The sequence below is a fragment of the Schistocerca americana genome, chromosome 9 (assembly GCF_021461395.2).
Source record: "Schistocerca americana isolate TAMUIC-IGC-003095 chromosome 9, iqSchAmer2.1, whole genome shotgun sequence".
Lineage (NCBI taxonomy): Eukaryota > Metazoa > Arthropoda > Insecta > Orthoptera > Acrididae > Schistocerca > Schistocerca americana.
The window spans coordinates 118,157,890-118,182,249 of NC_060127.1; the positions used below are offsets into that span (position 1 = coordinate 118,157,890).

The 24,360-nt window shown below is 40.3% G+C and overlaps 1 protein-coding gene across 1 annotated transcript in view; it reads right to left on the minus strand.

Annotated features, from left to right (window-relative positions):
* Positions 1-21,125: 21,125 nt before the first annotated feature.
* Positions 21,126-24,360, minus strand: part of LOC124550850 (spectrin beta chain-like) — a 497,121-nt gene continuing 493,886 nt past the window's right edge. The window contains exon 43 of the mRNA XM_047125580.1: positions 21,126-23,878. Within this exon, the coding sequence (XP_046981536.1) occupies positions 23,875-23,878 (4 nt within the window). The 3' untranslated portion in view covers positions 21,126-23,874. The remainder of the gene's footprint in view (positions 23,879-24,360) is intronic.

The following is a 24,360-nucleotide window of genomic DNA, read 5'->3' on the forward strand; positions in this document are numbered from 1 at the left end:
TCTTTGTGATCATTTCTCCTATTTTGTTTTCATTTACTTCCTTCTGTTTCTCCAGTGTCTTGCCCAAGTTTATTTCCCTTGTATAGTTCTTCTATATATTCCACCCATCTTTCAGCTTTGCCTTCATTGCTTAATACATCTGAAGTTTTGATATTCATGGAGCTGCTTCTCTTTTCTGCAAACATCCATACTCCACAAACCACTGTCTAAAGTGCATCGCAAAGGGTATTCCCCATTATATAACATATTAAGGTTTCTTTCTGTTCTATTTGTACCTGCAGCACGAGAAAAACAATTGCTTAAGCTGCCACTGTGGGCACTATGTTTAGTTTAGTATTGTTTTCATGGCCCCTATTGGAGAAATATATGGGGAACTGTGGTAGATTCCTCCCTTCATATGGGTCTTGAACATCTGTAAGTAGGCTTTCATGGCATCTATCTTCAAGTATTACCCAGTCTAGGTTTTTCACCATCTCTGTGATGCTCTCCCATTGGTCAAACAAACCAGTCACCATTCGTGCTGCCCTTTTGTATACATTCAATATCCCCCAATAGGCTTATCTGATGTGTGCCCCACACATTTTCCAGTGTCCTATTAATTAACTGGTCTGCCACATGCCTTATCCATGAATGAGCCTAAGCGATCATTCCATTTTATATCCCGACAAATTGTTATCCCCTGGTATTTGCAAAAGTTGACTGATTCCAACTGTGACTAACTGATATTGTATACATTGAACACTATGTTTTTGCATTTTGTGAAGTACATAATTTTGTATTTCTTAACATTTAAAGCAAGTTTCCAAGTATTGCAAAACTTCGAAATTTTAGCATTATCTGACTAAATGTTTGTGCAGCTTCTCTAGATAGTACTTCATAATGGATCACTACATCATCTCCAAAATGTGTGAGGTTGCTATTAATATTGCCTGGTACATCACGAACATACAACATCCACAGCAAGAGTCCTGACACTTTCCTGGGCACTTTTGAAGTTACTTCTACCATTGTAACCAGAAGAGTTAATTGTTTTCAATGCCTTGATGATTTCTGAGATCTCTTTAACAGACTGTATGGCTTTAGTTTTAGCGTAATGTATCATTTCTGAGACTATAGGGACAAGTGTTCAGTGGACTAATTATCCTATTTTGGTTTTAACTGGAGAAGGGATATTTAATATCATTTGATTTGATCTGATCTGATAGATGACCACACCTTGGACAGCCCATCAGTGATACAACAGACAGTGACTATCGAAGTTTACACTTGCACCTCAGACTAGAGGTGTTCACTTTTGCTGCAATTGGGAGCTGATGGGCCATTCCTCCACAGTTGGCAGAGGATGGGTCAGTCTGGTGATTCACGGTGTGTTTTCAGATTTGTGGTTAGAGTCTGTGAAGCCCACTTCAGGATTACAGACTTTGTGATGACATCAGGTATTCTCACAGTAACATTCGACAGAAGTAAATATGGCATATATGTGAGAAGTCCTGTTTGGGGCAGCACTCAGTAGGAAAGCCAGTCATTCTGCATCTCTATACTGACTGGCTTAACAGGGCTCAATGTTTAAACAATTTCATGGATTGCTCAGAGCTCGCAAAGTCTCATATCAGTAGGTAGCCACCTCAGGCATAGGAAGTAAGGAGAAATATCCGTGTGTGCGGGAGTGAAGATTAAGCCAAGACTTTTGTTGATGAATGTTGTGACTTTGTGCGTGCACACACTATTGGTAGGCAGAGGCTTCAGAGTTGACTGTGAAGATATTAGCTAATTGGAAGTTGTGATTATGGAAAAGGCAGACTTGGTGAGGAAACTTGATGTGCTTTGATTTTGGTGTGTCTCATGACTTATGCTGCAATGAACTGTAATCGTTACTTACTACAGACAACTTTCTGGGGAGGGCAACTGCAGCTCAGAGACATCGTGAATAACAGTAACGCTACTCATTATCATAAAAATTATAGCAATTAAAAAGTGAAGAAAAATGAGGTGTTTCCAAAAGCCACACAGATGTATGAAAATGCTTTATTCTCAACTACTAGTTTCAAGTGAGTATAGCTAGCCTTCATGGGCTTCTTACACCACATGGGCCTGTTGGTAATATGGTGGAAGTATGCACATTACAAGGGATTTTAAGTTTTACTTCATCAGTTTTATACACCTGGTGTCTACCGGATCTCATAATAAATTCTACAGGGTGTTATTTGGCCTGATTCACTCAACAGTCATGCAGCATGCATTGTGATGAGCATCTTTCAAATGTACTCAATTTTATTATGACGACCCACCAATGTTGTTTGATTCTTTAACATGGATAACTTCCTGTAGACTGGGACTCTGCAATATTCCATCAAAATTATGGAAATATAATCATTATATATCTGAAGACGTGTGTATAGTGATGTGAAATTAGTAATTGCGAATAAAGCACCTACATATAGCTCTACAGCTTCTGGAAACACCTCAGTGGCTTTTGGAAACACCCCATCAGTCTTTACTTCTTAACTGTTATAATTTTTATGATAATTTGAACAGCTATTGGGTGTTCAGTGGTGTTATTGTTATTCACAATCCTTATATGCCTTTGTAGAGATTTCTGTAGGCATTCTAAGGAACCTGTTTGTGTATCCCAATCCAGTGGGTAAATCTTGGGATGTATTTGAGGCAGTTAGGATGGTACAGGTAATTTATCACATGTGTTGGAACAGTACAGTTTTAAAATCGCCTCCAATGTGAAAGCAAGTCCGACGACCACTATTAAGACTGTTTCAGAAGTGTTGTTGCAGCGTCGAGAAGTGATCTGAGTCTGTCAGTTAATGTCTCCTCACAAAATCAGTGGTGTAATGCAGTGCTATTGAGATTACATCATCACGAAGATAGCTTGCAACAAACATCAAATTGGTGTTAACAGTACTATGCACTAAGATGTACAAATGATTTTACATTATCATTTCACTTCAGCCACACACAGTATATTAGGCAAATGCCAGCTACATTTTGTATATTACGAAAGATTAGTCAGCTGGGTTTTCATTCAGAAAGCTTGTCCAAATGTTGGTAGGTCACACAGAGATCGTGTTACGCTCGTGTAAGAAGAAAAAATGCCCACCAGCACTTTTGGATCAGACAGGAGCAAGATTGTGCTCTAACAAGACTGCAGTTCACCATTCTGCACAATTCACGATCGCATCGGTCAGGATGCCACTGTTGTGTGAATACGGAATTGACAGGTTCAAGATGGTCATAGGTGACACTGTGCACTACCTCAGTGCCCCACGAGGCGAGCAACTGAAAGGACAGGTGCGTAGTTTGCTCAGCCGTGCAGGCCAAATCACACCTCAAATCCTTGTTTGCAGCACAACAAGTACCTACGAATACAGTGTGGTGAAGTCAACTACTACAGGCCATTTATCACTGTAAAGCTGGCAATTGTCATCAAACGTCGAGCAGCCATGCACGTGTATAAGGTGTACTAGTCACAGAAAACATTCTCTTGTACCATTACAGTTGCCAACCCACATCTATTCCTTCATTACCGATTCAACTAACACAGTGATAAGTTGTGTAATCGTATGTCCAAGTGAGCGGCAGTAATATAAAATGAACAGTGAGCTAGGTGAGAAAAAATTTACAATCAGTGCAAGGAAATGAGCCAGACTGTGAGTCAGCGCCACAGTCCCACAATAAGGCAGTTATCTGTGAGATACAACGTGTGATTGTAAAGTTTTAAGACTGGGCTTGTAAATGTACAATGGTAGTACTTACATGCTACTGTGATGCATCTCCTTCAAAATAGTCCCCTTCTGATTGAACACACCGACTCTAACAGTGTTTCCACTTTTGGAAACATTCCTGGAAATTTTTTTCTGAAGTGTGTTACGGACGCTCTCCTTATTTGCCTGGATGTCTTCAATCGAGTCAAATCACTTCCCTTTCAGTGAAAATTTCAGTTTAGGAAACAGGTAGAATTCCACAGGGGCCAGATCAGGGGAATATGGTGGTTGTGGAAGCACAGGAAATTTTGAGTTTGGTCAAAAATGCAACGACGGAGAAGGCACGATCAGCCGGAGCATTGTCACGGTGTAGCATCCAACTCCTGTCTTTTCACAGTGCAGGCCTTTTCTTCCACACCTTTTCGCACAAACACTCAAGTACACATTTGTAGTACTCCTGGATAATTGTCTGTCCTCCAGGGCTAAATTCAGGATGCACAATACTGGTAGAATCGAAAAAAATCACCAACATTGTCTTCACCTTCGACTGACTGTGCCGTGCTTTTTTCGGTCGTGGTGAACCTGGAGTCTTCCACTGCAAAGACTGCACTTTGGTTCCAGGATCATATCCATATACCCATGATTTGTCATCTATATTTACCATATTTAACAAATCTGGGTCATTTTTAGTCTGATTAATCAGTTCTTGCACATTTCAAGTTGGTATTGTCTCTGGTCACTTGACAACACTTTTGGAATGAATTCTGCATACACTTGATGCACGTTTGGCTCTTCAGTTAAAATTGACTGAACTGCATAGAAACTTAAATTAAGTTATCAGCCATCTCCCTAATTGTAAGTCTACGATTAGAGCACACTAAGTTGCGAACTTTTACAACATTTTCAATCGTTTTTGAGGTGTAAGAACAGCCAGACCATGGTTCATCTTCAAATGATTCACAGCCATTTTTGAATCTGTTGAACCAGACAAAAACATTTGACTGGGCCATACAATTATCTCCAAAAGCTGTTTTTAATGGATAGTTCGTAAGTCTCAGAAGCTGATTTCCTGGTTTTAAAACAAAATTTCACACAAACTCATTGCTCCGTTTTTACTTCCATTTTCACGCAGACAGAATCTAACAACAAGCACTCAACCAGCTGCCACAATGAACTGAACAAAGGAAATGCAGCTTTTCAAGGACAAGGCAATGACTCACTCCCCACCCTCTGTGTACCTGCCTGCCAAACCAGTAAGCAGTAGCAGACCCATTCTTAAAACTTTCCAATCATACCTCATAAGTAGTAATCAAAAAAGCAGTTGACAGGAATCTAATGCAACTGCTCCGTTTAATGCTTCAAGTGGGGCATTACAGTGGGATAACACTTATGGCCTGTAACAGAGTGATATAACGAAAGTTTATTTTATTACTGTTTAATTAAACGGCTATTTAACTCATTAATGTCAGATTATTTTAGTTTTTACTCATGCTTGTTTACCTTGATAACAAACACAGCTATTCTTTAGATGTGTACAAAGTACACAACGTGCCCACTCATGTTATGGAAAACAGTGCACCTGCTCGAGGTTTAAGACTGTTTTAGAAGCATGGCAGTGGTGAGAAGTGATCCAAGAACCCAGTAAAAGTTTCCTTAAATGATCAGTGGTGTAATGCACAGTCCAGTCACATTCATGTGCCCATGGCCTACGTTTGACATCAAAATGCAATAACTACTCTTCACAGACAGCACGTGGCAGCACTAGCAGTGGAAGGTATATAAAGTATGCTGGAGAGGTTGAGGAGGGGGGGGGAGGGGGGGGGGGGACAGAAAACAGTACACTTATCATTGTAATGTGGAACAGAAGTAATATCTGACGTCCAAAAAGGAGATAATCATTGCCTTTCAGGCCAAGGATAGAAGCATATCTGAAACAGCTGCGTTTTTAAAAAGTACACCATGCAGGGCAAAATAATGCTATCCTGGACTGGCACCAAGTCAACTGTGGTGTACCACAATCCACAGATGACAGGGGTGAACGACAGCTGTGGAGATGTGTACAGGGAATAGATGTCTAGCGATTGACCGCCCATATCAACCAAGGGGCTACCGAAAGCATATCCTCGATGACCATTCAGTGAACATTACTACGTATGAGCCTCCGAAGCAGGCACCTGGTTCATGCACCCTTGCTGACTGCTCTTCATCAGTGACGAAAACTTGAACTTGCAAGCCAGCACCGCAACTGTATGCCCACTGAGTGCAGACTGTTGGCCTTTGCAGATGAACCACTTTTTACACTCCACCAGACAGATGGCTGCTAGCACGTACAGTGCCAAACACGTGAAAGTAAACACCTTACAACAATCGTCAGAAGGATCCAGGCCAGAGGAGGGTGTGTTATGGTCTGGGAAATGTTTTGTAGCGTTCCCTGGGTAATCTCATCATTCTGAAAGGCACAATGGTTCAGCACAAGTAAGCATCTATCCTTGCGGACCACATCCATATTCACTGCCATAATAGGATAATTATTCAGCATAGCCACATGCAACACAGTATGTCCTGCTTCTTTTTGTAATTACTTACCATTCCTTTACTTATTCGGTTAAAACTGCATGGTGCTAATCACATCCACTATTGTGAAAATATGAAATTTACTCTGACATGACAAAAGTCACGGGTACCTGCTAATATCGTGCCAGACCTCCTTTTGACTGGCGTAGTGCAGTAACTCGATGCGGCGTGGACTCAGAAAGTCACTGGAAGTCCTCTGCAGAAATACTGAGACGTGCTGCCTCTACAACCATCCGTAAGTGTGAAAGTGTTGCCTCTGCAGAATTTTGTGCATGAACTCACCTCTCGACTCTGCACCGTAAATATTCAACAAGATTCAAGTCTGACAATCTGGATGGCCAAATCATTCACTCAAACTGTCCAGAATGTTCTTCAAACCAACCACGAGCAACTGTGGCCTGCTGACGTGGAGCGTTGTCATCCATAAAAATTCCTTGTTGTTTTGAAACGTGAAGACCACGAATAGCTGCAAATTTTCTCCAAGTAGCCGAACACAACCTTTTCCAATCGATGATCAATTCAGTTAGATCCGAGGACCCGTCCATTCCATGTAAACACAGTCCACACCATTATGGAGCCATCACCAGCTTCCACAGTGCCGTGTTGACAACTTGGGTCCAAGGCTTTGTGGGATCTACGCCGCACTCTAACACCACCGTCAGCTCCTACCAACTAAAATTGGGACTCGTCTGACCAGGCCACGGTTTTCCAGTCATCTAGGTTCCAATCGACCCAGTCACGAGCCAGGAGAGGCACTGCAAGCGATGTCGTGCTGTTAGCAAAAGAATTCACTTCGGTTGTCGCTGCCGTAGCCCACTTACACCAAATTTCGCCACACTGTCCTAATCGATATGTTCACTGTCTGTTCTACATTGATTTTGGTGTTTATTTCACGGAGTGTTGCTTGTCTGTTAGCACTGACAACTTTATGCAAATGCGATCACTCTCAGTTGTTAAGTGAAGACTGTTGGCCACTGCGTTGTCTGCAGCGAGAGGTAATGCCTGAAATCTGGTATTCTCGGCACACTCTTGACACTGTGAATCTCTGAATATTGAATTCCCTAATGATGAAATGGAATGTCCCGTGCATCTAGCTCCAATTAGCAGTCCGCACTCAAAGTCTGTTAATTCGCACTGTGCAGCCGTAATGATGTAGGAAACCTTTTCACATGAATCACCTGGGTACAAATGGCAGCTCCACCACTGAACTGCCCTCTTATACCTTGTGTACATACGTGCATTTTGCTATCGCCTGACTTTTTACCACCTCAGTGTGTATTCTGCAGGCTGAGCATAATGTTCTTTGCTACATTTGACGTAGTAGTAATCAAAATCCAATGACAGTGCATTTGCAAGAGAAAATGAATTCTTGCAAACCATACATCTTGAGCATGCGCTCCTCTACACAGCCCCGTCTCATAAATGTACCCCACCCACCAGTAGCAATTGCTAATTTCACACTATCTTCTTCATCCCTCCCTCCTCCTTCCTCTATGACTGCTCTTTGATGTCAGTGTGCAGAACTGGACTGTACAACTACAAAGGAGAAGAGAAACCTTGCATCATTAAGGTGCACATTACCTTTTTTCTTATAGAAGTATTAAAAGGACAGTACACAAAACCAGATAACTGCCTTTTATGGTTACCCAGGCATGCTTCATAAACTGCTCAGTTATTTTTATGTAACCCTGTTCACAGAAGATATATGCATACAAATCGCAGTTTTGATATGATGTGAGTGAGTTACTGTGGCAAAATGCACATAATTAAATTAATATATTAAGGAAGCAAAAGGTAACTGGATAACTTTTTTACATGATGTACAGAATCCTTTTCACTTTAAAGCCAGTTGTTTCTTATGTTTATATTTAAAATAGTCTTTCATTATAGATTGAAATTTTCTTATTGAAATGCTCTGTTTGAAAAGCTCTCTAAATGAGTTAAAGAAAAATTCAAATGAAAAAATGCTATTCTCATCGACCCAGTTACCCAAGATTTTTGAGAGTAAATGGACCCAGCTAGTCTATATGCCATATAAGCAGTGTTAGTCTGATACGAAGTATTTATGCCAGTTGACAAACATTTAAGTTACACAGAAAAATCAGACTTACTTTAATAGTTCCGCTATTACCAGAGGACTTCTATTGCAAGCAGTTGGTTATCGAAATAAAAGATTAGGGGGTTGTGGTGCAAGGCAGCAGCTTTGCAATAGTAAGATTGTGTTTCAGACCTATCTGGATCAAATTACGTGAAATGTGGTTCGTGTGTCCATTGTAAATTAATAATGCTAGTCACTGAGCCAATATTGTTTAAAAAAAAGAGATCTCTGAGCCAGTTGTAAAAACTGTGGTCTCCACCCATACACATTCACTTGCTGACATGCAGTCTGTGTAGGGACACCTCTGTCAATTGCGGTGTTACATACCACTTCAGGAGAGTGACAAGTAATCCTACTTTAACCTTTCCAACGAATGATACCTGTGAACAATAAAATGATATAATAAATTATTATACAGGAGGATGCACTTATTGTGTGACATGTTTTATTTATTTTTCATGTGGCGAGTCAGTTCAAGGGATGGAGAAATCTTCAAGGAGGGGTGGCAGTAGCTTCATGGGAGCAATAACCTGTATGGGTGTTTGTGGACAATACACATATATTAGGCCCAGGTTCGCATAGGATGTCGATACTGTAATAAAAGCTGCTAGCAAACAAAGCTGGGATCAATTTGGGAACACAAAAGGAGGTAATAATTGATTATTCATTCAATTTTTTTGGATCATGAGCTTATTGTAATTGTACTGGAGGATTCCACATACTTAGCTGAAGGAATGTATTAAGATATTGGAGAAGAGTCTTATTTAGCTTTGAAACTGGATATTATGCTAAATATTTATTTTCCAGCAAAGACAGCAGAATTTGAAGCCGTAGTACATAAATTGACACAGTCATGGTTGAGAAGAAGGTAAGCAATATAATATTCAGTATTGACTGCTCCAGATAAAATCTGCACTTCGTGAAACAACCAGCAAGGAAACATTACTTGATCCAGTTTCCCATAACATACTTTCCTTTAAAAACACAAACCATCAGCTAAAAAACAAAATAAGACTAGACTGTTTTCTCGCACAGAACTACCACTAGCCTTATGTCTATTTTTTATGCCACTTGCAATACCTCTAGTTCTAGAGGGATCATGTGAAAATGAAATTTCATCACAATTGTGTATCTGTTCTGGATTTCCCCATAAATTTAGTTGGGTTGACCTAATCACAATGAGAATGTTCAATACACTGAAGTTCCTTTATGGAAAGTGAGTGCCTTTTCTTTTACAGCACATCTTCAGACTACAGCCCGAAACTATTTTTGCCCATTTTTTTGGATTATGTTTGACAGTTTTTCTTCATCTTTTGGAGATAGATAGGGTGATACCACAACTGCCTGTAGTTCTCATTATGTGTGCCCCTTCCTTTTAACATAATGGTTCAATACAAAGCGAGGGATATTGTAGAAAACTAAAAAAGGTAGTCTTATTTCTATTTCTCCCACCACCTAGCACTTGATTCAGGTCTTCAGCATTAACTAAATCCAGCCCCTTTCTGTAGTTTCCTCCTGTACGTCCACAACATGACACATGGTGATTAAAAGTTGTGTTCATTTTATCATGTAGCTTATCTTGAAATTTTAATCCACATTTAATAATTGCAGGAGGTCAATTTTTTTTTAATGGGATAACAGATCCTTTGGGGGAATTGGTGCACATGACCCTGTTATCCTAAGCATATGACTGTTGCTCCATGTCATAATTGGGACTACCCACTCTAGAGGTAAAAAACACTAACTAATGAATCAGAGCAAGCACTCATGTGAGAAATGTATTGTCTACATAATTGTAGTAGTAGCAGCAGCAGTAATAATATTTGGTTTTTGTCAAAATCAAATCTCCCACTGCACCATATTGTTATGGAGATAAACAGTTGAAAACTTTCCAGCCAAGCTATATCTAACAATTGATTACGAATGAGATTCAGTGTGTCATTTTACAAAGATAAAACACTTAATTCCATTCTGGCAACACTATAAGAAATAAATAAGCACCTATTCCTTGGGGGAAAAAACAAGGACCACCAAGGTCCAGTTACTCTATGCATCTTTATCCCATTAACAGAATCTTAGCTATTTCTCACCTTATTTAAGGAACTTTTCTGAAAGATTAGAACACACACTCAAGTATTAAGAAAGATCCCATTTGTTTGAGGGTTACGACTTTGGTGTTGGGGGAGGGGTGGGGGCGGGGGGTTGAATCACAGCATACATACTCCAATTAAAAACTGAAATAAGGAATATCCTAAATAAGATCTGACTATTAATGCAAGTACATTTATTACTATTATTATTCTGGATTTACAATGTGAGTACATTTTTCCAGCACCTATTCTAGATTACAGTAAGTCACTAATAATTGTTCTCCACTCTTCTCTATTTGTCCATAAATCTTCAGGAATGTTGTTCTTCCTCATTGCTGACTGAACTCCCTGTATCCATGTATCAGGTGGTCGTCCCCTTTTTCTTCTTCCAATTGGTACCCAGTCGAATATGCATTTTGGTAGCCTTTCCTGTTCCATTCGTCCGATGTGTCCATACCATTTAAGTTGTTTGTGCTCGATGAAATCAATAATCGAATTTTTACATTTCATCTTGTCTCTGATTACTTCATTTCTTATTCTTTCTCGTCTTGATATTCTTGCTGAACGTCTCCAGAAATCCATTTCTGTGGCTAATAATTTTGATTTCAGTTGCCATTTTGTTGTCCACACTTCTGCACCATATGTAATAGTGCTCCTAACTATTGTTTTAAAAATCCTTATTTTGTTATCAGTTGTTATGTGTTTGTCCCAGAGAATTCCATTTAATAAAGAGATTGTCGTCTTTCCAGAATTTATTCTTGATCTAATTTCTTTGTCCTGTTTCCCATCATCTGTAATTTTCACACCTAAATATTTATATTCCTCAGTAGCTGTTATTGTTCCCATCCCTTCTTCTAATATTAAGTCTCCATTCACTCCACCAATTACCATGTACTTTGTTTTATTCATGTTTACATTTAGGCCTGATTTTTTATATTCTTGAATCAATTTTCTGGTCATATACTCTATGTCCTCATAGTCTTGGGCTATAATCAGTTGGTCATCTGCAAATTGTAACGAGTATATTGTTCTATCATTTATTGGTATTCTCATAGCGTGACATTTTTTCTTCCAATTCTGTAAAGTTACTTCTGTATATATTTTATACAATGTAGGTGAGATGCTACATCCTTGACGTAATCCTTTTGTGACTTGGAATCCATGTGATAGATATTTACCAATTTTTATATAAATTTTGAATTGCTTTAATTATTCTTGGATTTATTCCTATTGATATTAAAGCTTTCCATAAACTGGATAAAGGCACACTATCATAGGCTTTGTCTATATCTATGAATACTAAATGTACAGGTTGTGCCCGAACCATTTTTTTTTTTTTTTTCAATAATTTGTTGTAGGCAAAAGATATGATCAATTGTTGATCTTCCAGCTCTAAAACCTGCTTGTTCTTCAGCCTCCTTTTCTTTGTATTCTTGTTCTAACAAATATTTAATAATTCTTCCATATAATCTACTGAAGGTATTGGTCACTGTTATTCCCCTATAGTTTACACTCATCTTTCGCTCCTTTTTTATGTATCACTGAAATATATCCTACTTTCAAATCATTTGGGACATCTTCCCCATTTAAACATCTTTCGAAAAGGTTTCTTAACAATTCCATTAATTTCTTTGTTCCTAATTTTAATAATTCTGCAGGAATACCTCAAATGCCTGTAGCCCTTCCATTCTTTAAAGATTTTATTGCAGTTTTTACTGTCTCTATTTCCAAACGGATGTAATTCTCTGCTTGTAGATCTATCAAATTCATTATATTCAGGGTTTCCCAAGTATTCTTCCCTGTTTTCTGTTAATAAACTTTTAAAATATTTTTCCCAAGAGTCATGAGTAATATATTTAGTATGTGTTGTTACTTTGGAATTCCTTCTTAAATTTTTTATAGTTTTCCATGCTTCTGTGTTTCTTTTACCACCAATATAGGATTCAATTTTTTGACATGACTGTTCCCAACTTTGTTTTTTGCTTCTGCAACCTTTTTTCGAATTTTTGCTTGTTGTGCATAAAGCTCTATTTTATCTTGAAGATTTCTGGTATTTAACCATTTTAAATATTTTTCTTTCTTTAATTTCACTTCCTTTTTAGTTTCTTCATTCCAGTAGTATAATGGATGGTTTGTACGTGTTTCTTCTGTTTCTCCTAAAGCTTCCTTGGCGGCTTCATGTAGTTTATTTATAATATAATGATATTGATCTTCTGTATTATCAAACTCTGTTTCTACCAGTTTTTCATCTAATCTCTTTTGATATAAAAATATTGTGCTATATATTTTATTTAAGTATATGTTAAACTGACTTCACCCTATGAAATATTATTGTATTACAGTGTCAATGGCAATAAAGTATCTTAATTCATTTATTTCAGTGACAGTACTTTTCAATGGAGTTTCCCGAAATTTTTTGATTCAGCCGCAAACTCCATCACATCATCAAAAAGATATTTAATATGGTATAATAGGTTGTTCAATACACATATACCTATGTATACAGCTCCTTTGTGGCACAAAAAGTCTTTTTTGGTCTTAATATTTTATTCGTGTTTTGCACAATGTTTTGTTGTTTCCAATATGTCTTTTTCCTCAAAAGATGTGAATGAATATATGTAGTGAGCAACAATTTCCAAAATACCAAGATTCTTATGAAGTTGTATCAAATAATGCAGTATAAACCCTACTTTCCAGAATTACAGCAGATTTTGTAGATTAGTTAGCATTTGATTCCTAATGTACAATTTCATAATACTAATTAATCTGTTGTGGGAATTGCAAACCTCAGCTTCATTGCTACCATGAACTAGTGATAACTGTCCTCCATTTCATTAAAAGCTTCTGATTTTGCCGTAATGCAAAAATATTGCTACAGCAGTAACTATTATTTTGAAGTTATGATGTAACTTACCAAACGAAAGCATTGGTATGTTGATAGACACACAAACAAAGACACAAAATTCAAGCTTTCGCAACCAACGGTTGCTTCATCAGGAAAGAGGGAAGGAGAGGGAAAGACGAAAGGATGTGGGTTTTAAGGGAGAGGGTAAGGAGTCATTCCAATCCTGGGAGCAGAAAGACTTACCTTAGGGGAAAAAAAAGGACAGGTATACACTCGCGCACACACACATATCCATCCGCACATATACAGACACAAACAGACACATGTAAAGGCAAAGAATTTGGGCAGAGATGTCAGTCGAGGCAGAAGTACAGAGGCAAAGATGTTGTTGAATGACAGGTGAGGTACGAGCGGCGGCAACCTCCGGAAAAGTGACTCACTCACCCTCCACAACCTTTCCAGCAAACCTCAATCTCCTCTCATTGCACACAGACCCAGTCTCTCCCATCTACTCAATCTCCCACTTCCAGCTCCACTCCCCCCAAAACCTCAAAATTCTAATCAACACAATCTGGAACCACAACACACTAATTCAGTAGTTAACCTTTCCTCCAAACCTCTCTCCCAATCCGAAACCTCTGTTCTATCCAAAGGCCTCACATTCAGCCCTACCCCCAAATTCAACCAAACAGCCCTCGTCAAAGATTTACTGTCCTACACTCTTACTCTCTGCTAGAAATAACACTTTGCCATGAAGAAAAATAATCCTAATCCTACTCCTAATGATCCAACTCCCCAAGACACTATCCAAACTGAACCCTCCTGGAACAGTTCCGTCCTCCGTCACAGCGGGACCCACCTCTTCCTCAAAATCACCCTCTCCAAACCTTCCAGGAATTTCTCACTTCCAGCCTTGCTTCTCAATCCTCCTTCAAAAACCTTAATCCCACTCCCAACATCACCACTGCTGAAGCCCAGGCTATCTGTGATCTGAAGGCTGACCGATCCATCGTCATTCTTCTGGCGGACAAGGGTTCCACGACTGTGGTATTTGATCATCGGGAATATGTGGCTGAGGGACTGCGTCAGCTTTCAGACAACACTACATACAAAGTTTGCCAAGGTAATCCCATTCCTGATGTCCAGGCGGAGCTTCAAGGAATCCTCAGAACCCTAGGCCCCCTACAAAACCTTTCACCTGACTCCATCAACCTCCTGACCCCACCGACACCCCGCACCCCTACCTTCTACCTACTTCCTAAAATTCACAAACCCAATCATCCCGGCCGCCCCATTGTAGCTGGTTACCAAGCCCCCACAGAATGTATCTCGGCCTACGTAGATCAACACCTTCAACCCATCACATGCAGTCTCCCATCCTTCATCAAAGACACCAACCACTTTCTCGAACGCCTGGAATCCTTAACCAATCTGTTACCCCCGGAATCCATCCTTGTAACCATTGATGCCACTTCCTTATACACAAATATTCTGCACATCCAGGCCCTTGCTGCGATTGAGCACTTCCTTTCACGCCGATCACCTGCCACCCTACCTAAAACCTCTTTCCTCATTACCTTAGCCAGCTTCATCCTGACTCACAACTTCTTCACTTTCGAAGGCCAGACATACCAACAATTAAGGGAACGGCCATGGGTACCAGGATGGCCCCCCTCGTACGCCAACCTATTTATGGGTCGCTTAGAGGAAGCCTTCTTGGTTACCCAGGCCTGCCAACCCAAAGTTTGGTACAGATTTATTGATGACATCTTCATGATCTGGACTCACAGTGAAGAACAACTCCAGAATTTCCCTCCAACCTCAACTCCTTTGCTTCCATCAGATTCACCTGGTCCTACTCCAAATCCCATGCCACTTTCCTTGACATTGACCTCCATCTGTCCAATGGTCAGCTTCACACATCCGTCCACATCAAACCCACTAACAAGCAACAGTACCTCCATTATGACAGCTGCCACCCATTCCATATCAAACGGTCCTTCCCTACAGTTTAGGTCTTCGTGGCAAACGAATCTGCTCCAGTCCTGAATCCCTGAACCATTACACCAATAACCTGAAAACAGCTATCACATCCCGCAACTACGCTCCCAACCTGTTACAGAAGCAAATAGCTAGAACCACTTCCTCATAATAGAACCTCCCACAGAAGAACCCCAAAAGTGCCCCACTTGTGACAGGATACTTTCCAGGATTGGATCAGACTCTGAATGTGACTCTCCAGCAGGGATACGACTTCCTCAAATCCTGCCCTGAAATGAGATCCATCCTTCATGAAATCTTCCCCACTCCACCAAGAGTGTCTTCCCGCCGTCCACCTAACCTTCATAACCTCTTGGTTCATCCCTATGAAATCCCCAGACCACCTTCCCTACCCTCTGGCTTCTACCCTTGTAACCGCTCCCGGTGTAAAACCTGTCCCATGCACCCTCCCACCATCACCTACTCCAGTCCTGTAACCCGGAAGGTGTACGCGATCAAATACAGAGCCACGTGTGAAAGCATGCACATGATTTACCAACTGACCTGCCTACACTGTGAATCTTTCTACATGGGAATGACCAGCAACAAACTGTCCATTCGCATGAATGGACACAGGCAGACAGTGTTTGTTGGTAATGAGGATCACCCTGTGGCTAAACATGCCTTGGTGCACGGCCAGCACATCTTAGCACAGTGTTACATCGTTCGAGTTATCTGGATACTTCCCACTAACACCAATCTATCAGAACTCCGGAGATGGGAACCTGCCCTTCAATATATCCTCTCTTCCCGTTACCCACCAGGCCTCAACCTCCGCTAATTTCAAGTTGCCGCCGCTCATACCTCACCTGTCATTCAACAACATCTTTGCCTCTGTACTTTCGCCTCAACTGACATCTCTGCCAAAATTCTTTGCCTTTACATGTCTGCTTGTATACCTGTCCTTTTTCCCCCCTAAGGTAAGTCTTTCCGCTCCCGGGATTGGAACGACTCCTTACCCTCTCCCTTACAACCCACATCCTTTTGTCTTTCCCTCTTTCCTGATGAAGCAACCGTTGGTTGCGAAAGCTTGAATTTTGTGTGTGTGTTTGTGTGTCTATCAACATACCAACGCTTTCGTTTGGTAAGTTACATCATCTTTGTTTTTATATAAACAAAGATTCTGTAACTTAGCAAACGAAAATGTTGGTACGTTGATAGAAACAATAACAAACACAAACACACACACAAATTTCAAGCTTTCGCAACCCACGGTTGCTTCATCAGGAAAGAGGGAAAGACGAAAGGATGTGGGTTTTAAGGGAGAGGGTAAGGAGTCATTCCAATCCCAGGAGTGGAAAGACTAACCTTGGGGGGAAAAAGGGACAGGTATGTCTGCTTGTGTCTGTTAAGTGCGGATGAATATATATATATATATATATATATATATATATATATATATATATATATATATCAAAAAACAAAGATGATGTGACTTACCAAACGAAAGCGCTGGCAGGTCGAAAGACACACAAACAAAAACAGACACACACACAAAATTCAAGCTTTCGCAACAAACTGTTGCCTCATCAGGAAAGAGGGAAGGAGAGGGAAAGACGAAAGGATGTGGGTTTTAAGAGGTGTGTGTGTATATATATACTGTTGCCTCATCAGGAAAGAGGGAAGGAGAGGGGAAGACGAAAGGAAGTGGGTTTTAAGGGAGAGGGTAAGGAGTCATTCCAATCCCGGGAGCGGAAAGACTTACCTTAGGGGGAAAAAAGGACAGGTATACACTCGCACACAAGCACATATCCATCCACACATACAGACACAAGCAGACATATGTCCTTCCCTCTTTCCTGATGAGGCAACAGTTTGTTGCGAAAGCTTGAATTTTGTGTGTATGTTTGTGTGTCTATCGACCTGCCAGCGCTTTCGTTCGGTAAGTCACCTCATCTTTGATTTTTTATATATATATATATATATATATATATATATATATATATATATATATATATATACCAACACTTTCGTTTGGTAAGTTACAGAATCTTTGTTTTTAGATATATTTTTCCCACTATTATATATACATATATATGATGAATGACAGCTGTGTTTTCATAGTTTGAGCTTCTAAACCTTTTGCACCTCTGTTAAAATTAACAAGATGAGGAAAATTTTTCACTAATGCACTTGGGTAATAATTAATTAATTACTTCTCAGTATTGACAACCCTAAGGATAAAATACTAGCTTCGCAGTTCATCTCCAATGGCTGCTATCAGCAACGTATTATCTTTTATTCACTGCTGCACACGTTTCTTAGAGTTTCGCCTCATATCACTCAGAATGTCTGCCACATAGATGCATTTGTCAGGGTCTCCTCATCACTGCTTTGGTGTAATGTCAAAGCATGTAAGCCCCTATGTATTGCCCACTGAAGCCTTATGTTAATTCTCTCAGCAGAGGTACACCATTGTATTATTTCATACAGTTATTGTTCTTTTCTTCTCCAGCTAACTGAAGGCCACACTGGTCCAAAGGAGTTTAATACTTTTCGTTTAAAACTTAACAGTTTCTTGTCAAATGCCTTATGGTACTTTTGTTTAGTTTCCATAGAGCACTATTGGATCTTGTGTTATTAATAGCCACGATGCCACAGCGTAGGTGCAAGTATTCAAGTTGGCACTACGACCGACACCGACGATAGTGCCCTCTAACAGGCACTGTGCAGGTTTACGAGCTCCGCTACAGATTCTGCCCCATTTCATCAGTAGGCAGCCAGGAAACATCGTTTCAGCTTAGTTTGCTATTGAGACTTTGCATCAGTTACGATGGATCTATGACGTCGCACCTACGTGCTCATCATCTAAAGTTATGTAATATGTTTGCATATGTTTACACACTAGTAAAGATGCTTTAACTGTATTTGCAGTACCGATGTGTTTTACCTTTTCCTGCTCCTACTCACTTCCTACATTCGGCCTACCCTTCAGTTTACTGGAGCAGACCCACGTGCCGCCTTCTACGCGGGATACAAAAGATCAATTTTTCAATTAGCTTTTATTTCAATTTCACTGGATACATAGCTCAAAGGTATGAATTAAGCTCTGGTATATTAACAATCATTGTTTTGTATCCTTGGCAACACTGGTTTTATATGCATTAGACTGAATTCAAAGGTACCTTTTCATACTTAACATTTCATCACCTATAGTGGGAGAAATCATCAGAGGCTATAAGTGTGCATAAGTTAATTTTGAAACAAACTTTTTTAGCTAACAAAGCTGCTTACCTGCTTATCAGTAACCGTGCGATGGTCGGGTTGTGATACCGTCCAACCACTACCGAGTATTGTGGATTTGCGCCAAAGCGTGTTACAGAGCTTGTACAGCAGAAGATGGTTCTGCTTTATTCAGCATTAAAGGCCACAACTTGTCTACTTCAGACCTCTTTTTCTGTTAATGTTGTTTCCTTACATTTGAAAAGTAACTAACAAGAGCTTTATAGTATCCAAGATGTCTCCAGTAGCAGGAGAATGGAAACTTGCCGCAGACCATGGCCTATTTCTTTTGTCACCTAGTATACAAACACCAGACGTGAAACCCTGCCCTCTCTGCATCAACCTACTCCCAAATCCCCAACTTCCAGTGGAGCACTCTAGAAAGCATCGTCACATACCATCAACATATATTTTTTTGGCTTTTCACTGCGGTATTTAAAAGGGTTAATCTTTTGCCATGGTAAAATTTAACTTTAACGAGGATTTCAGATCTACAACTTATATAATCATAAAAAGATGTTCAGAAGTTAAAAGTGAAACTATACAGATTGTGTCAAAATAAAATGTAAACTATAGTGATATATTGTAAGGAGGAAGTAGTAGTTCACTCTCGAACTCATTGTGAGATAGGTCCCTGGATTGCAACACTGCTTCCAGTTCTGCCAGGTCTTTTACATTAATTGAATATATCAAATGTGGTCCCTCATTAGAGTTGCTATCTTTTCCATTTTCATTCACTTCTCATATAATTTCCTAACTACACTCCTGGAAATGGAAAAAAGAACACATTGACACCGGTGTGTCAGACCCACCATACTTGCTCCGGACACTGCGAGAGGGCTGTACAAGCAATGATCACACGCACGGCACAGTGGACACACCAGGAACCGCGGTGTTGGCCGTCGAATGGCGCTAGCTGCGCAGCATTTGTGCACCGCCGCCGTCAGTGTCAGCCAGTTTGCCGTGGCATACGGAGCCCCATCGCAGTCTTTAACACTGGTAGCATGCCGTGACAGCGTGGACGTGAACCGTATGTGCAGTTGACGGACTTTGAGCGAGGGCGTATAGTGGGCATGCGGGAGGCCGGGTGGACGTACCGCCGAATTGCTCAACACGTGGGGCGTGAGGTCTCCACAGTACATCGATGTTGTCGCCAGTGGTCGGCGGAAGGTGCACGTGCCCGTCGACCTGGGACCGGACCGCAGCGACGCACGGATGCACGCCAAGACCGTAGGATCCTACGCAGTGCCGTAGGGGCCCGCATCGCCACTTCCCAGCAAATTAGGGACATTGTTGCTCCTGGGGTATCGGCGAGGACTATTCGCAACCGTCTCCATGAAGCTGGGCTACGGTCCCGCACACCGTTAGGCCGTCTTCCGCTCACGCCCCAACATCGTGCAGCCCGCCTCCAGTGGTGTCGCGACAGGCGTGAATGGAGGGACGAATGGAGACGTGTCGTCTTCAGCGATGAGAGTCGCTTCTGCCTTGGTGCCAATGATGGTCGTATGCGTGTTTGGCGCCGTGCAGGTGAGCGCCACAATCAGGACTGCATACGACCCAGGCACACAGGGCCAACACCCAGCATCATGGTGTGGGGAGCGATCTCCTACACTGGCCGTACACCACTGGTGATCGTCGAGGGGACACTGAATAGTGCACGGTACATCCAAACCGTCATCGAACCCATCGTTCTACCATTCCTAGACCGGCAAGGGAACTTGCTGTTCCAACAGGACAATGTACGTCCGCATGTATCCCGTGCCACCCAACGTGCTCTAGAAGGTGTAAGTCAACTACCCTGGCCAGCAAGATCTCCGGATCTGTCCCCCATTGAGCATGTTTGGGACTGGATGAAGTGTCGTCTCACGCGGTCTGCACGTCTAGCACGAACGCTGGTCCAACTGAGGCGCCAGGTGGAAATGGCATGGCAAGCCGTTCCACAGGACTACATCCAGCATCTCTACGATCGTCTCCATGGGAGAATAGCAGCCTGCATTGCTGCGATAGGTGGATATACACTGTACTAGTGCCGACATTGTGCATGCTCTGTTGCCTGTGTCTATGTGCCTGTGGTTCTGTCAGTGTGATCATGTGATGTATCTGACCCCAGAAATGTGTCAATAAAGTTTCCCCTTCCTGGGACAATGAATTCACGGTGTTCTTATTTCAATTTCCAGGAGTGTATTATTGCAAACAGCTTGGAGGAAATAGCACCTCTTCATGTATATGTTAAACAATTTGGCCACTGCCTCCCCCCATGTTTTTTCAATAATTCACATCTGATCATATACTTGCCATGCTTGTTGCACCCCCCCCCCCCCCCCCAATTAAGTTTCTTGGTAAACCATATTCCTTAGAAAAAATAAACAAATAATGTCAAAATATGTCTGTTAAGCCTGATGGTAAATATCTGATATATATTTTATCTCCTAACCTGAACCCTTTAGCTCTACAACATACGGTTTTAGTCCTTTTAATGGGGTGGTGGTGGTGGTGGTGGTGGTGGTGGTGGTGGTGATAATAATGATAATAATACACCAAAGTAGAAAATGTGGCATTTATTCATTTATACATATCAATATATATATTTATTTTACTTGAAAGCAGAATATAACATTCTTCCAACAATACATATACATAACTTCTTGTTTTTAATCAAGTGTGGTTTCTAGTTTCCTTACATACAAACGTCCAAATCTGAGCCGAAAGTCTACTTTGAGGGTGGAAACTGTGGCTCAAGAGGAAACTGGCGAGGGCCAACTGGAAACTGAGGAAAGACACACCTCTAGTGGCCAACAGTATGAGCGAGCGAGAGAGAGAGTGCTGTGTCGAGCCTGTGCCAAAAGTTCAGTTCTGTCGTGTTGTTGACAAATACATAAAGATGTAGGGAAAAGTTCAAAAAAGAAGCTACAGTATCCTTCAAAATACTCAATGCTGCTTTACTATGTGTGAAACTTTCTTCTCCTGCCTGGATTAATAGCAGGAATGCAGTGATTATAATATTCTCAAGTATAAACAACATTCAGTCAGATTAGAGCTCAAAAGTTTCAGTAAGAGTTTGTAAATCCAGACCTCATTTTCGAGTGTAAAAACGTGCCTGCCATGGTGCACAATCATGAACTAATAAAGTAATAACCGCAAATTTATTCTGAACCACTCACACATTCACATACTTCATTTATTCCAGCAAAGCTAAGTAACAATACAAATAAAAAATTAAACATTTTGTTTGAGATGACCGTTTTTCCACGATATCCGCACTGACACACACAAGATTCCAAATCTGAAATTAGACAGTTATACGGGAACTGATTATAAAAAAAAAAGACCAAGGAACGACTGTCATGCCTAGCATACTGTAGACAAGTGGACAACAAATCTACATTGTATGTGGCACTAGGCTATTCCCTGTTCAGTACATCCCCAGCCAGCACCCAATGCAACTTCTTTTACACCCAGTTCAACAAAAAGCACCAATGCCATTAGTATCCATTACTCCAGCAATTAATAGTGCAGCATAGCCCCTGTCAATTTACTATACATTTCTCTCTCCTCTTCTTTCAACTGTGTTCACAGTTTGTATAAAACCTTCACACATTACATCATCCAGAGGGAAACAGATGATAAAAGTACTTAATGTTTTCGCTTGTGCAAGTGTAGTAGCTTTGGAACATTTTCATCCAGAAATGTTGTACTACTGCTAAACCTTCCTCAATTTCCTCATTCTTGAATTGTTAATAAACCTCTGGCAGAGAGTAGAATAGGAACTCTGATAAAAAAGTATGAATTTTTACAAGATTAGTTAATATAACTAGCTTGTAAAGCTTCTTTCACTATGTAACTCTATACATATTACTGAATGAAATATAGAAACAAGTATTTGACAGACGCGCAATAATGCCAGTCTCTTAAAACCTGCATTCATTGTCTGTGGGGCTTCGCCTGTACCCCGTTCCTAATTTTTAGATCAGTACTACACTGCACTTGCACAAGGAAAATAAATATGCTACCAACCATCAGAGTGCACACTGATGTCCAGTATTTTAGAATATAAGAAATAAAAACCAATTATTCAACCTGTGATGAATATGGAGGGAGGAATGAGAAAAGGCACTATACATGTAGAATCCCATTTTCAAACTTGCAACTGGAAGGATTATTGTAAATAAGCTAATATTAATTGAGAAAAGGAAACAAAATTTGGACTGCTTGTCTCCACAATCAATTTCGCATTTTCCAGAAGGTTGGGCAGTTTCAAAATACATGTATTAGCTTTAACGTTCAATAAGGTACATTACTGTATTTTATTAACATTATAGTAAAGAAATTAAAATTATTTCTATTTACTGTTAACATTTAAATGCAAAAACAGTTTTTTGTTGACACACAGTTTTTATAAGCATCTATAATTTTGTAAGAATTTTAACATTTATGTCAAAAATGAATTTATGGGAACAATGGCTCTATGATCTATGTACAATCAGTTGCATGTGTTCTCCAGAAGTTCAATTAAAATAAGATTTTTTACATATTAAAAATAAAGATACAGCTGAAGTATGTCTCCATAAGCAGTCACAAATTTCAGTATAAACTTTACCACATAAAAGCATATATAAAAATTCTTTATATTTATATATATATATACACAATATACTTTTGTTTTAAGATGAATTTAATGACCAACATTTAACTGTAAGCCTAAGAAATCATAAAAAATAAAGCAAAGTTTTTTACAATATGAAAATTAATGCTGTGAATGTATACCTGGCTCACCCATAGTCATGTTCATTAAAAATAAACTGCAACCTAAACCAAGCTGTCCAGCACATTCCACCAGAAAAGTTCACTGCACTATGAAAGTTGGTAAACCAACAAACAGATGTGAGCCAAAGCATAATCTGAGAATCAAATGGAAGTTCGGCAGCTAATCCTGCAATTCACGTACTCCGAGTAGAGTTTGCTCTACTAAAACTAATTTTTAAAAGTTCTCTTTAACACTTTTTCTTATAACTTCATGAACATGACTGCCAAATATCATGAAAGTATGATTCAAAAATACATAAAGTGGTGAATGTTCCATTTTAAGCAAGTGACGGCTTCCATAATGCAACACGCTTACATGTTCCCTTGCAGACATTCTGTGAATGTGTTCTCTTCCAAGTGGACTGCATGTTGAATCCCTGATGAAGCATAATAAACACAGCATACCACTGCTCCATTTAATGGAATCTGGGTGCACCCGTAGAAGAGTCTCTCTGGCGAGCCTTCCGATTCTTTCTTCACACACTACCATTAACTGCAACATTGTTAAAAATTTGCAATAAGAACAGAAATGCAGTAGCCCAGTAAAACTTTAAACAGGAATCAATGAGAAAGCAACTACACAAATACTATACACCAAACAACTAATAAGCACTACTGACGTTTACAATTCCAATTATTTGTGAGGGAGCTATATTTAGAGAAGTGCAAGCAGTAACACTGTATTTCACATTCCTGGGTTATTTGTAAAGGAAAAAAACATATTGAATGTTCAATGGTAAGGAGGGGGGGAGGGGGGGGTTGATTTGGGGAAAGGGACCAAATAGCGATGTCCTCGGTCCCATCGGATTAGGGAAGGGTGGGGACGGACATTGGCCATGCCCTTTTGAAGAAACTGTCCCCACATTTGCAGGAAGCGATTTAGGGAAATCACGGAAAATCTACATCAGGGTGGCCGGACGTTGGTTTGAACCGTCATCCTCCCAAATGCGAATGCAGTGTGCTAACCACTGCACT